This window comes from Echinococcus granulosus, assembly GCF_000524195.1.
Source record: "Echinococcus granulosus chromosome Unknown EG_S00223, whole genome shotgun sequence".
In the NCBI taxonomy this organism is placed as follows: domain Eukaryota; kingdom Metazoa; phylum Platyhelminthes; class Cestoda; order Cyclophyllidea; family Taeniidae; genus Echinococcus; species Echinococcus granulosus.
The window spans coordinates 1-15,824 of record NW_020170603.1 but is presented as its reverse complement, the minus strand read 5'-3'; the positions used below and the strand labels follow the sequence as shown (position 1 = coordinate 15,824).

The 15,824-nt window shown below is 42.7% G+C and overlaps 2 protein-coding genes across 2 annotated transcripts; both read right to left on the bottom strand. All coding sequences in view use genetic code 11, as the record gives it.

Annotated features, from left to right (window-relative positions):
• Positions 1–251: 251 nt before the first annotated feature.
• EGR_10467 (Actin-2) lies at positions 252–1,271 on the bottom strand (the record flags this gene model as incomplete). The annotated part of the gene is made up of 3 exons (XM_024499716.1): positions 252–493; positions 904–1,204; positions 1,260–1,271. The coding sequence occupies 3 exons, from the start codon at positions 1,269–1,271 to the stop codon at positions 252–254; spliced, it is 555 nt and encodes a 184-aa protein (XP_024345864.1).
• A 2,392-nt stretch (positions 1,272–3,663) lies between these two features.
• EGR_10466 (Glycoprotein 3-alpha-L-fucosyltransferase A) lies at positions 3,664–14,268 on the bottom strand (the record flags this gene model as incomplete). The annotated part of the gene is made up of 5 exons (XM_024499715.1): positions 3,664–3,942; positions 10,713–10,902; positions 11,659–11,807; positions 12,460–12,708; positions 14,032–14,268. 5 exons carry the CDS (start codon positions 14,266–14,268, stop codon positions 3,664–3,666), a joined length of 1,104 nt encoding a protein of 367 aa, XP_024345863.1.
• Between the last annotated feature and the right edge of the window lie 1,556 nt (positions 14,269–15,824).

The window sequence follows — 15,824 nt, the reverse complement described above, 5'->3', positions numbered from 1 at the left end:
ACTCTAGGGTGGATCACCTAGTAGGCAAACTGGTGGCAGTAGCTGCAGTTGACACTTTGAAACCCATTGTGCCGTCATCGTCTTCAATTCAGTGGAGTTTGTAGGTATTGCTCTCAATGGTGAAAGCTGCACCACTTTCTTGAACCAACTTGATGTTAATGCCTGACTGCTGACGTGAGTTAGTTGGTATGCCGATAAGAACGAGGAGTGAAGAGACTTATGTCTGACTTAATATGTCCCGCAAGTAAGCATCAAGGCTTTTTCCGGGTGCCCTCCGATGCGAAATTCCCTTCCTCGTAGGAGACCGGCTGTTCCGTGTGTGCTAGATGGAGGGATGCAAACATCGGGGCAGATGCATGCATCACCTCTCGGACAACCACATTTGGTGGCATGCTGCAGCCAGAAACCATCCAATCGGTGAGTGTTATGCGAATGCTGGTAGCAGACCATTTACCAGTCTCCTTCGTGGTATCATTTGATGCTCGTTGTAGGACTACGCACGAAATTGAATTAGTTGGTCATCTTGATTTTTGAGATAGGCATAGAATTCGGGGTCAAGATGGTGGATGACAGCATCACCGCCATCACCGTACTGTACAGTGCTTGAAGTTGTCGGTAGGCGTAAGAAGGTGGATTTGCCGTCATTGTTGACAGGAAGTTGAATACAACACCACACGCTGTTGCATGCATGCACTCATCAACTCGGATGCACAGTCAATATTGTAGTTGTCTGTCATCTCACATTGACGAATATTGTGTTGAAAAGCACCATCCAGACACTGTTAAAACAACTGGCGTAAACTCGCCAATGATGGATAGGTGCTTCATGGCGGTAGGGACTTATTATTTTGGGATGAAAAGAAGAACTGCGTGATAATAACGCGGTGTGTGTACTACCTCAACCTCCTCGAATGTCCGCATCACCCTTCACGATGGAGTTATGGGTCGTACCGTGGATAGCAGTAGCGTTTAGACCCATCAAATCGGGTGGGAAGAGGGCTCTAGGACAGCGGAAGCGCTTGTCACCAGTGGTAATCATTTGACCTTCTGGCGGTTTACAGAAGGGCCCTAAAACGGGACTGCAATTAGACATAATCATTTTCTGCTTCAAATTGAATACCAGTTTACAGATGCTCCCTTTCCCATTACGAATAAATTCGCCTCCTGTTGTAGTGGTAAAGCTGTAACCACGCTCAATTGTCAACTTGACAAGGTGGTTTGCTAAATCTCAACCGAAAGGTCAAGGTGTAGAGTAGCACAAGGAAGTGCATTACTTTTGTAGGTGGAGACGGTATAAATGGGAGTCACCAGAGTCCAGCACGACCTCACTTGTACTACCAGAAAGGCACAGTGGAATGAGAAGCGGATCTCAGGGAAGAGATGAAGGAATACGGATGATTATAAAGACCACTGTAATGTTAAATCATACTGCTGACTCCTGCATCTTCAAATGTGACCTTAGAGTGTCTGTGCAAAGTGCTGACAGCAAGGTGAATGCATGTGGCCAAAGTGATGTCTTCGAAGGAGACAATGTGGCATGATGAAATGTCTCCTGTAAAACACGATCAATGCCTTCTTATGAGGATGTAATTGGTACGCATTCACACTGCGAAAAGTAGGACCACTGTTGGACGACAAAATGTACAGGAGAGTACCTATACTCTGAACTGAGTACTCCTGCCTCGTATGGTAAATTGCACTCCTTTCTGCAATGTGCTCAGTGTAGGGAACCAAAGGATTTCTTTCTCCCATGCGTCCATTCAGATGGCAGTTTTGCATCCGGGGTGGCAGTGCATACGCGGAAAGTATTCGGAGGTGGAGTCCAGTCCTGGTGTAATTGGATCGTTACTCATCTGTCTGACTGACCTGATGTCTCGGATGGCCCACAATAGAGGAGAAGACGTCACAAAGCTCAACATTGCCAACAAAATCAACGATGCACATGCCTGAACCGTTGCCATTTACTGAAACTGCGGTGCTTTTTCAGCTAAATGAGCCAAGCCTGACATTGGTGATGTGGTGCTCGCGCCACCTTGGCATGGTGAACACTTTTACTGCACTACTCAGCACCGATGTTTCCTGCATTGATGAGGTGACCACTTCACCAGAACTGGTCTATCCAGTGGTGAGGCTTGGCGCGAATCGCCAGCAGTGCTGTGACAGGTAGAGCTTTTCCAATTGAACGAGCAGAAAAGGGCAAGTCTATGTATCCATATCGGTACTCGTGAATGCGTTTCAGTACTATGGCAATGGTTTCTATCCACATGTTGTCATGTGTGCATGCATGTATTTTGTGCAGTTGATTTGGTCCATCAAAGCATCTTTTAGGTGGGGATGCATTTGGACATCATTGAAATTATCCTTACACCCTTGTTTGTGTGCATTACAATCTTTGTATTTTGGAAACATTGTATACACATATGATGGGAAGCGTAGATAGATATTGGTACTATAGTTGTCATTTTTATGAGCGGCTGAGGTTCTAATTATTACCTCTTCTATACATTCGCGTTCGAATGTGTAATTTCAATTTGGCATCATTAACGTGGTCACTCTGCCATGTAAGTGTGTGTCAGTGCAAATCTGCGCTATTGGGATGGCCTTTACACCAGGTTATTACATGTGGATGCATGTTTGTGCAATTAAAACGTTCTGCATCTCTGCGTTTTTATGTGTGGGTGTCATTTTACCGCTAGAACGATCGGTATCTGCATGATTTCTGAGGGTATGAATGTTGGTATTATTTAAGTGGTCTGCATCCTCATGATGTTTGATGTGGACATACTTTTGCACTGCTTAAATTGGCGGTATGCCTGATTTGTGTGCTTGGATGCATCAATGCATTGCGGGAGCGGTCTGCTCACCTGCGCTTTCATTTGTGGATATTTTTGCATTACTGAAATGCTGTGCGTACCCAATTTAGAATCGGTTGACATATTCCCGCGTCATTGGAGGCTTCCACAATCCATGTTCCTACGTGTGGGCTTGTTTAATTCACGACAGTAAAATATAAATTATAAGAATTTGTCCACAAAAAATGCCAAAAATTTATTAGTAGTGACAGTGAAGAGTGCATCCAATGCGTGCATCATGGAATTGGACTGAATTCGAAGTAAGAATTCCACCTGTTGTTTCTGAAATGCAACATCGATGTGATGTAGGTAGCGCAGCAGTTGATAATCAGTTCAGTCGAACATTGCAAACCTCAAAACGCTGTCTAAATGCAACACTCGGAACCGCATGTTTCACATTCCACTAGCAAATGCAGTTTTGCGTGACACGGTCAGGAATATTATCACTATACTCATCTCAAAATGCAAAATAAACGACTTGCAAGTTAAGGTTTTATGTTACTTTGCAGAATATACTCCAAGAATATGCTCTCTGTCAAATTGCTAGACAAAGGCACAGTTGACATCACTTGTGCTAGGGTATTCCCGTGACATAAGAGCCCTCTAGTAGGTGTCACAGATTGTTAACAACTGTTCCTCAGATTGGTCTCATTATGCTTGCTTCGAATGCATGGGTCGGATTCTCAATGCACAGCACATATATGACCGCATCTGAATGGAACCTTCGCTACATCCTTCACAACGCGTGACACGTACTGCGCACAACAGTCGCAAATTGCTTCATGAAATGCTTTTCCTGTCTGCCTTAACTCTACGTCGATTTCTTCCTCAGCATCTGCCCACAAGCCTCGGTCCTGTCAACGAAGATCGGGCAATCTCCAAAGTCCTCACCTCTTCGCTTGTGTAGTTGAGAGTTCGACAGGATGCAGATCACACACGCACGCGCGCACACATGCACAATGAAACATGGATCCCAGCTCATGACAATTGGCGATGCATGCAGGCATGCAGGCAGGCAGGCAGGCAGACCGGCGGGCAGGCAAGTAGGCACGTGATGACACTCGAATTGCATGATCTGTCCCAACTGGCCCTAAAAAGCCCACATAGTACGCAGACTCACCCATCCACCCACTCACCCCTCTAACCATCAGCATCAAAATGCACGTTTTTAAGACTATGGTAGTTGAAAGTCCACTATACCATCGCTAATTGTTGAGTTGTCTTGAATTTCTCCTCATTTCCTGCACCACAGTCTGGGGCATGTCTTCGCGGTAATCCGCCCGTTGTAACCTCAATGCCATGCGTGGCACTAATGTTTAATCACTTCTGCTAAGCAGCCCAACTTGTTGATTTATCATCACAGATTGGCAGTGAGTTCCTCAAATCAAACCTCTTGATGCAAGGTATTTTCTAGTCTAGTCGATTGCAGCCACAACCATGAGGGATTAAGAAAGAATTCTGAGTCTGATCTTCGCCAAGAGTGAGGTAATGGGAGAAGGGAATGCGGGAGGGACGAGTGTGAATGCTGCATTTGTCAATTTCTTACCTATCGGAAGTCCGCATTTGAGTTGCATAATGTCATACCAGGTGAGGGCAAATGAAACAGCAACCAGTGGCGGAACATCCTGGATATTGCACACACTCAACACTTTCTGCTTACTGTCTGACTCATTCGTGGTGCGGAAAGCAGGAGGTTCGGGGGAACGAACAGTCGGCTAAATTCGCGATGAACTTACACCAACATTTTCGGCAGCACCAGATATGGGACTCGTAAGGATTGTGTCCGTTAACCAGCAATCATTTACACAGCCAACTGCTGTCAAACTCCGTCGAAAAATCCGTTCACCTCTCCAATCGTTCATTCGTTCCCGGTGCATTCATTCATCCAATCAGTGCCGACTTACTCACTCAAGCCACTCATTCACCCGCCCACTCCTCCATCACCCGGGATACTTTAAGGAGCAGGCTTTGGTGTTTGCTGTGAACCAATCCCAACTTCACTATTTTGTACGCGCAGACTGATTGCGGACACAACGCCACTTTACAGTCCATGGGCCACTCATCTACGCATGGGTGTAAACTCCATGCAGCTGCACACCATGCAGCGGCATCGATGGGGGAAAGCCTTGTTTGGGTGTAGAAGGATGCGAACATCTGCAATCGGTTGAGAAATCAATTGTCAAGTTGGCTTGACGACGTACATGTACAGGCAATTTAGTGCGTTTTGGATGATTGACAAAGCCATTCGCTGAGGCAGTCGCAAACCAGCTAATACGCCTTCTTTGCTCCTTGAGAGCAAACCTCTTCATCAAACTAGACAGGAGTGATATCTCGCATTGTGCACACGTAGACAGGCAAAGAATATCCAGATGGCTTATGATGGGACGACGTGGAGTGACGTTATTATGAAAAGAGGAGGGGTAATCGACCATATTGGTCTAACAACCGAATTCTACTCATTGTTCAAGATTGCAAGATGCCTTGCCCTCCTCAGTGATTTCTACAGTTGGGTCGTTCACAAGTAAGAGGCGTGCAAAATTGTGCCTTCCAACTATTGTAACCTCAATCAACAATTTCGCATTTTTGGCTGCTGATGGTGCGGATTTGCAAAGAATCAAGTTGTAAAGGCGATTGCAAAGTAGTTTCGAACGTAGTGGACGGATAGCATTGAGGTGAGTGCTAACAAACAACGGTTAAAATATGATCAGACATAAATACACTCAAATAAGGCAGTTGTAGTAAGCAGTAATCCGGCTCGTGCTTGCTTGACAGATGTTGAATTAACAACGACTGTAAGTGTTCATTCTTCTTGTCGTAACGCTGAGTAGGCAAAATGGTTATGGAGGAGTCCTTACGATGGAACAGCGGCATTGCGATTAATTAAACAGGGTGCTGTTGAAAGCAGTCAATAATTTGCTTGAGGTGAGGGTGCCAGCATATTGGATCAAAGCTTCTCTTTGCACAGCCATCTACAATGTGCACACTTTTAAGCAGCGCAGATCTGATAGCAATGCGATGGTGCCAACTACTGCAAGTGGAAATTAGGTCAAGTCTTACCCCACCCATGATCTACCCTTAAGAGGACCAAAGCAGCACCAATAGACCGGACAATTTGAAACCACCTCTTCACCAATTACACAAACGCACCGATCATTGAATGCACAGTAAAGGCTCCACAGACATTTATCCAGGCTTCAAACCTGGTGTTCTAAAAGCCTGCTGGTCATGCTCAGCATTGCCGTCATACACTTCTCCATGTCTGCGTCCGGTGGAAAATCTTGCCTTACAAGTTCAACAGAGAGACGTCTCCAACTTCAGTTTGTGAATATTACAATACTTAGGTGAAGACGACACTAACGTTGTGCACAGCTACCGATTGGTCGTAAATAGCGCCTATAGCATGTAGAACAACTCGTGGACTTACCGCTCTAGTAACTGCAGGATTCTACGATTCGCTCCGCAGAAATTGGTATTTCTTCTGCTCAACTTACGTAAGATACATGTGTTGGCTGCTCCAGCATGCAAAACCACCCTAATCATACGTGTTAATTGCATAGCCTTGCCAACAAAGCTCGGATGCAGTGAGGGCTCACGCAGGCTGGCAGTCAAATTAGAGCTTGGTATTGCACAATGCTGTTGCCTCAAAATTTGTTAGGACATCACGATATCGCCTTGGCAATGTGGCCTTGAGGCGCAAATATTAATGTTTAAAGTAGTGCAGTTTCACTTCACGTTACCGCAACCTTAAAGCTCTTAGCGAAGCGATTTGTTGTTGTTTTCTTCTCAACTCCCATGGTAGGTTTAGTAAATTAGACACCTTTCATTCATGAACTAACCGTTAATCAATGCCTCTCAATGGCGACGTTGCATAAAAGTTACTTCTCCTTTGAACACCGACTGCCAATTTTCAGTGTTACGATTTCTACCGCAGTAATGCACTCGAATTGGCTGATGCTTAGCTCGCATTTAAGCTGAGTGTGTCTACAAGGTAAGGATACTCAAGCATTCTTCCATTGTTCCACGTCAGTCAATCGTTTTCTGGATGGCTTGCGGGATATTTTAGCAATTGTCAATTGAGATTGCGTGCTTTCCCTGTTTCCAGCATATTTAAGATATGGAGTAGGAAGTCCTATTCTGAGTAGGTAGTTAATTTTCAGGAAACAGTTGCGCAGACACGGCTGACCACGGCAAATATACTAGATCCAAAATTTCTCAAATATTTTGCAGTTAAAATGAAATAAATCACTTCTTAACAAAGGCACTTTCTCCCTTAGGCTAAACTTGGTATTGTGCATTGAGGCGATTGCTAACAAGCAACAGTTAAGGTCATTTTATAATCAGGCAGGAGTACATCCAAATATATCTTTTATTGTAAATAGCAATCTGGTCTATAATGATGGCTGATGCGTGATTAGCCAACGACCAAAGATGTTCATTTTCTAGTCGAATGGGTGATGTATTTAACTTATTTACAGAATATGTCCTTGTTTTACAACGGCCCCTTTTGAATGACCAAACTAGTTTTTATTACAAGTAAGTAGGAGTTTGCTCTTGAAAAGAATACGAGCAAACTTTAGTACTTTCTACAGATAGCCGTTTATTCTGTGTCCAAAATCACACAGGCAAGGTCTGCTACCTCATCCAGGATCTACTTTCAGTGACAATACATCATCGTAAAATTATCAAGCACACTCTGACTATATTTCCACCAATCAAGTTCACCGTTCTCTGCATCAACCATTGCGTTCATTGCAACCATTCCATAGACATTTCCCTACGCTTTAAAATCTGGGATCCAAAGCACCTGCTTTTCTTGCCCAGCGTTTGACTAAAAATAAGTGTATTTTGTTTGAATCTTCTTATTGACACTCACATGAGCATTACACGATGCTCTTTGGCTCGCCTTAGCAAATACATGCCTTACAATCTTTACTTAGGAAACCCGAATTTAGTTTGCAGAGTTAACCAAGCCTCGCTCAAGAAGGCGCCAAAGTTGTTCAGTACTACCAGTTGGCCATAATTAACACTTAGAACCTGTGGTTGCGCAAAATCCGAACAGCTCATGGACTAAGCCTTCTGTCAACCGCTCGAGTCTGCAATTTGATCAACAGAACTGAATATTCCTTCTGCCTAACTTTTTCATGGTAGACGGGTTATGTGTTTCGAGATGCGAATTCACCCACCAATCAGTTGTAAAGCTAATTACTTCCACAGTTTTGTTAGCAAAATCGAGAGCACTGAAGCCTCACGCACGTTGAGAGTCAAAATAAAGCATTTTCTTGCGCTTTGCTGGCCCTATAAAAATTTGTTAAGAAATCCCAATACGTTCTTAAGAGGACTGCCTCAAAACAATATTAATAATGTTTAGGTTTATGCTGCTGACCTTTCCGCATTGCTGCAACTAGGAGCATTTTGAAAAACAAATTGCCGCATACTTTCCACCTCACATGGTAGGCTATGCAGACTAGGCATTTTCTTCATTCACGGTACTGTTGTGATAGTCGTATCACCGAGGAATTAAAACACAATAGTGTAACTGACAGTTACATTCAGGTATTTTGTCACTATGAATGGGTTAAACTTAGGGATAAAACATTGCGCTAAAATCAGTTGTTTTATATCTGCGTGCGCCCAAGCTATTATCATTTATAGGCCAAAGGATTAATGCAAACCCCTAACTATGATAATTTGGATCAGTAATCATCATGCTTAGGTGGACATGAGGGCAGTAATTGCTGTGTGGAACAATGTTAGGTCGGTACATTGCAGCCAAGCAGCGCGTTTGGGATGTCGTAGTCCTGTGCTAAATGTAGTTGAAGCTGCACTCAATATCTTGGTTAGTGATGTAGGAGAGGGAGTTGCTAGTGTTGCGTCTGTTTTGCAATTTTATGCCTTCGCATGACAAGAGATGTAATTGAGATGTGCCTGAACACCAGGCTGTAAGCTAGCATTGTAAACAGTTTCTAAGACGATGAGTGGCATTTGCGGTGACATCATTGCTTAGTAGAGTTTGTGGTGATGATTACGTGTCAAAAGACCGATGTACTTTTGACAGAAATCCTAGGCATCCGCAAAATCCAGCTCGCTTTCATGACTGCAGTTAATCTCGCGATTTTATTTTCTTCAAAACGAAATGGCACAAGCAAATGGAACTGGAGAGTATTAGGTACAAATTGTGGGTATTTTTAAAAAAACTCCTGTGCATGACTTCATACTTGTGTAGGGAATGGGAAGGGTGAGGAATAATATTTGTCGGTAGCAATGACGGACTATAAACAAACAGAAATTTTAAGACAGTTTTGTAGTGAGCTCCATTTACTTTTAACAGTATGTGGATCAATAGAATCCTACGCTTAAAGAATTTCCCAAAAATACGCTACAACAGTCGCCAACATCATTCAACAGCATCAATGTACCAATCGAAATGTGTGTCCTCCAGACGTGACGTTGTAGCATAAGTCCTGGGTAATCCCACTTTCTGAACCCTTCTGTCTCAAACTTGACCTAAGCATCAGTCAAGCATAATACATAGCCGATATAGAAGCCAAAATCTCGATTGCACGACCTTGTGCAACTTCTGGCGAGACTATAATCCTAATTAAACTATTATTTTCCTGGGCACATTCTGCTCTCAACAGCAATATACGGTGTAGATTTGATGGCGATGAGCCTTTATTGACAGAGTAGCACCTAAACCAATAAGATCAACATCGTCTACAATGGTAGAACGAAGCCTAGCTAAAAGGCAGCTTACAAACATAGTTATTGAGTGGGATTTGCAAATGGATGGGGCTTGGAGAGGGGGCAACTGCAGATGATGTCATTCCAGAGGAGGGAGGGGTCTGTCGAAACAGAGGGTCCGGGGATCTAAGAGCTCAGCAGCGCTCTGCTTTGGTAAGCGCACAGACCCTGCGTTTAGTCTGTGCATGAAACCACACAGGCGACAATCCAATCTGTTCGGGCTCTATGGTGCAGAAATGAACAAAGCCCTTTGAGAAAAACGTACATTCATCCAATCATTCGTTCATTTCCGACTCAATCAATCATCCATTCATTACGGTCGTTTTCACGCAGGTATTCATCCACTTGCAAAATCCCTTGTTCCCTTGACTACTTGGAGAAATCATCTTTGGTGTCAGCTGGGCAACAATTCCAACTTCCATATTTCGTACATGGAGACTAATTACGGCCTACGTAATACGCCTCTATGCACTGCTGCAAAGCACGCAACAGCAATAATGAAGCCATAAAATACACGTGGCAGGTTGAGAAATTATTAAATTTGCTTAAAGAACACGACTTATTGCTTTGCAATGATTGACACATTATTTTGCTGGGAGAGTTGCAAGTATCAATTAGCAAACGCCCTGTGCACTTTCTTTTACAGTTGAACTCAAATTTCTTTGCACTATAAAATCTCTTCAACGTTGTCAATTGCAGTCGCTCGATATGGATGCCCCATTTCAAAAAGAACCGAAGCACTAGCATCTTTGGGATGCGAATACCTGCTCACCATTTTCAATTTAGTTATTAGTTCTCCCATGCCTTCAATATACAAGGAGATTTTGACCCATTTTACACGCAATGGGTCCCATGCTCTCCACACACTCGTAGCTGGTAGGCGTAGCCAACTTCTTTTGATTCACACAACTTAACGTGAATTATCGCCAGCACATTAACACAAAAAAAATAATCCAGAATTCTATTATGCAGGCATATTCGACAAATTGTTTTAAAACTTGTTTGCTATTGCCTCGCTTCTTCATTAATCACATTATTTGCCACTTTATTCTGAGAAATGAATTCGCTTACTCGAGCACACCTAACTAATGGTGATAAAGGTAATGGCCAGACACTTACGAGAAATTTCCCATGCTCTTTCCAGGCGAAATAGGCTGCGTAGGCGGTGTCGTTTCCATCCAAGTGGAGCAAGTAGTCGGTCAATTCACGAACCGACTTGTAGTCATCCACATTAATGTACGAGTGCGGAGGCAATGCACTTTCGTAGTCGGCCTTGAAGGCACCAAGTACAATGGGAATCATGTCGTGTCTGCACACCAAAATGTGTAATGAATGAACGATTGAATGAACGACTACCCCATCAGAATAAGTGGTTGAATGAGTGCAAAATGAAAATATAAATACCCTTATTCTAGCACCGTGCGCAGGAAACATTAAAGACTTCAGGAAATCCACTGTTGCTAAAGTGAACCAGCTACGAATTGTGCGTGAAATGCCAAAATTAACCGAAACAAATAGGGGGTGTGTGGGAGGTACGTAAGCCCATCACATGAAATTGGGAATGTGAATATTCCTTTTCTGTTCAATTGGACCAATGTACCATAATGCGAATGGAACAACACATAGGCATGCCAAGTGGTATCCATGACTGGGTGCAACCCATGCACTAAACTCATGCCTCGCCCTGCGTCCTCACGGCCCCGTGCACGTACAGTCGCCGTTTGCTTTGGCAGGAGCAAGCGGGTCGTCAGTCGTTTTAATTGAGGAGTTTGAGGGTCAGCGAATTACGGGAACTCCTATTCAGCAGTGCATGCCATGCTACTCACATCAATTTCCTCTAATGGTCATGTCAGGGTGGTCAGTTCTCAGATACTTGATACCGGCTATCAGCTACCTTTATGGGTTTGCTTTTTTCTGTATAGCTTGCAGCCGCATCATCTGGACCCAACATGCTTTTACTGTTTAACGCAAATTGGCAGGAGAAATAAAAGGTGAGCACAATTTATCGTGCTGATCTTTTACGTTAAGGTTGATAAGGCTGCTAGCTAAGGGTAATATTACGCACTGCATGGCGTTGAAGTAGACCTTTTCCGTTATGTAATTGCGACAGTTGGAATTCTCAAAAGAGAGGTAGAACTTGTAGTTTAGCGATAGAAAATGAAACGTTTTGACATTTGGTGGAAACTTCAATCCGTTGCGGCCGTATATATCCACCTACAAAGTGGAATAAAAATGTTTTGGTGACTCGGCACTGTAGCAGTAAAGCAGCGCATTATTTAAATGTCTTTAAGTAGTGGAAAGATCAAGGTATATATTTTGCATAAAAACACACTGATTCGCCGTAAATTGTCTTCATGACAAAAAAGTATTGAGGTAGGGCAGACATTTGTAACGCAGTGACGCCAAAACTAGCCCGAACTTCAATTTTTATTAGTAAGGTGTGAATTTGGAAACAGGTACTGTGGAAGCACATGAACATTTTATGAGAGCATACATAATTTCTAGAAATACCTATTTTGTTAATTATCAAGTCCCTATAATTAACCCATAAGAATTGGCTTTGTTATTTAACAGGGCTGTCTAATAAATGACACTTGTAGGTGTCATTTGCTCTGAGGATATTGGTACCAGATCGAGTTTGGCATTGTAGTATGCAACAGAGGACGTTGGCTTATTTTGTGTTCCATTCTCATGTTTCTGATCAAAGGAGATGTGGTAGTGCTTAAGCTGGGTTAAATCGAAAGCCATAAACTTCCTTTAATGACCAATGATGTGGAAGGCGATGTCAATTTGAAAAGTATCAAAGTACGCTTTAATTTTTATGGCATTACCAGATGGGGAATTGGTGAACCAGTAACCGCCTTACGGGAATGAATTTGGCAATCGCACTTGCATACTCAGCTCTGTTATTCTTGGCGTGGTGATTGGAGACGGCCCAGGCAATCATCTTCCTCCTGCTCCGATGATGAGGGGGCAGTAGATGCACGTAGTTCTTGGACAGCATAAGTGCGGCTTCTTCTGCGGTGAATGCATACCTCGGATTCCTATTCCGCACGAATATGGAGTATATATAGGGCACCGGAGATTTGGCCATGTACGTAATGACTAGCTCGATCTTAATTAACAAAGCAAATTATACAACAAAATCACCTCGATGTTACTGCTTCATTCAAATTAACTTTTCTACTCTTGAGTAAAATCAAAATACTTATGTAAGGTAAGATAATTAATTTAAACAGTGCGATAAGGAGAGAATAGCGCTTAGCCACATTCTTACTCTATTAGGATCCTCCCTTACTTTTTCTAAAGTGTGTCTCCTCCTATCCTTCAAGTCAGCTGTACAAAACGTTCTCTTTATCCATAAAGCACACTGGTTGTGCCTCACTTGTTCTACTTTCCCAGGTGGTCCCCCTCATCATTCTTTCTGATGGCTTATCCATATACAGCGGTGCAGGTGTTAAATGTTTTGCGATGTCTTACATAGTTCGACTAATTAGACGTGCTAAAGTGTTGTGGAACAACTGGATAAAATGCTCGATCAGGACATTAGGACTGAGCTTGAATCGCACTATCCTCATTTATCACAATCCATTGTCGATTGTTATGGTGGCACAGGGCCTCGTGAACAAACGATTGCAATAGTCATCGACAATCTCATTAGTCAAGACATCGAACGGCATCAGTGTACCTTACAAAATCGTGATTTTTACACAATAAAGGGAGTTATTTACATGTAGAAAGGGAACATTTGCAACAGAAGTAAGTGCAAATGTGACCAAAAGGTGGAAGATCGAGGAATTCCACAGAAGTGAGTATAGCACTTTGCACACCCTCCTGTGTGCATCGAGTAGAACTTGAGTCGCCTTCAGTGGCGTAAGAACATTATGCTAGTCCATTCTGCAAGTACTACAAGTTCCTACCTACACAAATAAGACTTTCTGGTTCTAAATTAAAGACAGGCTTTCCATTAGCACTATGGGATTCAGTGCAAGTTGTTTAATAAAAATGACATGGAGAATTTGCCGCTGGTAAGGGTGTTCAAAGAATTTAGAGTGGCAGGCGCAAATACTGCCGAAAAATGGCTTATAGCTGTCCGACAAAGGCCTTTATGCTGAAACGTGTGTCCGCTGCCAGCGTCACATCCGTGACGTCCTGTGTTTCTTGCTCAAACACTGAATAGTGGCACAGAAATTGTAATTGTGTCTGATTTAGAGAAGTAAAGGCAAGTCGTTTTGTAGCGAAATATTAGCATCTTTTTGTTTCTCTGGCTGCTGTATCACTTTATCTTAATAAACCATTTAACCTCTGGTAAATAGTGCCCTCTAACGCCCTGATAGTGGAGGCGTTTATGATGGAGACATATTTACAAGGTGATTGCATCTACATTAAAGAACCCACCAAAAACTAATGCATTAGCATCGCTTCACGCATCACTCACTTGGTCTAGGTGTTCAGGGAGGAGAGCGGGGGCGTGGAGAGGACTTTCGCCTGTCTCGAAGGTGACGAAAACACCCCGTTTTTTGAGGCTGATGCCTTCTTCAACAGGAAACTGGTTTGAAAAGACGGCTGCATCGCCTCGACTGAGATGTTGGGTGGTGTTTGCAAAGATGCATTTGTAGCGACAACCGTCGGAAGTGGTTGAGTGATAGAGAAACTGTCGGTCATAGTAGATCATTGGCAGCTTTGCCGACGAAAAATCGGTCTAACGTTGGAAAGTATACTTTCACTGTAATGCAACCGCTTGCATGATTCAAAGCCATTGCGAAATGAATAAATATATATATGTATATATGTTGATACGCATGACTCGGGAGGTTTCCCAAAGGTTAGAGACATTTAAATTTGTGACAGTATCGCAATTTTTATCTTGGAGTAAGTGTATAAGAATCAAAGACATGCGATCTAGAACATTGCAATTTTCTTCACTACGGCAGTTGATTTCGTAATTTTGGGACATGTAGAAGCGAAAGTACATCATCCTATCTCCAGAAAGAGCATGAATATGCATGTTATTTATTCAGGGCGTTTCAGTGAATTAAAGTAAAATATGGCAAATGGCATTGTGAATTTTGATTTTGAGTTTATTTTGCGAAATTAAAATAAAACCTTGGCAGTAAGTTGTTTGAACTATAGCACGTATGCTTGTTTTTAAAATACTATCATATGTGGTATTCTTACTGCGGAGAATAACAAGCCAAATAAACAGATTTACTATGTTGTCTAATTTAAAGCATTTAAATCGCAGCTCACATTGGAGTGCGAATCATGGAATGTGAGTATGTTTCGTTTAAGGCAGTCATTAAAGATGGGAAAGTGGAGAAGCACAAAGGAACATACTTTATTTGTCGAGATTTCCGTTATCCACTCCATCTGATCGATTACATGGTGATAGGGGAATAAATTGGTGGTTTCGGAAGAGGTGGTAAAGGGCAAAAACTCACGTACTATCAGAAATTTATCATTCAAAATGACATTCCATCTGAGCGTTAGCAGTGTCAAGGCCAGAACAACTGACAAGAGCGGCAATGCAAGTAGTCTAGCCGTATTCATTACTGAAGATTTTCAGTGTAGTATTCAGAGCGCTTGTATAACTACTCGGCAGAGCGCGATCAGACAGAATATTACATCTGATTGGCAGAAACATCAACATTAACTTCAGAGATGTGCATAGAATAAATCGCCTGAGGAGAATGACGAAGTCGTACTCCATAAAATTTGCTAAAACCAATAAAACTACCTGAATAGAGATTATGGCAATGTCTACAAAAGTACTTTTAAATTTCGGTGACATTTATGACTGACTGATCCACAGGGAACGATGATATACTTTTAATATGCATAACATCAAATTTAAGTTAAGGGAGGAGGTGAGTCCTTAAGAAGTGATTTATTTCATTTTTACTGCAAAATATTTGGGAAATTTCGACTCTTGTATAGCTGCCATGATCAATGACGTCTTACTTGTGAACGACCCAACTGTAGAAATCACTGAGGAGGGCAAGGCATCTTGCAATCTTGAACAATGAGTAGAATTCGGTTGTTAGACCAATATGGTCGATTACCCCTCCTCTTTTCATAATAACGTCACTCCACGTCGCCCCATCATAAGCCATCTGGATATTCTTTGCCTGTCTACGTGTGCACAATGCGAGATATCACTCCTGTCTAGTTTGATGAAGAGGTTTGCTCTCAAGGGGCAAAGAAGGCGTATTAGCTGGTTTGCGACTGCTT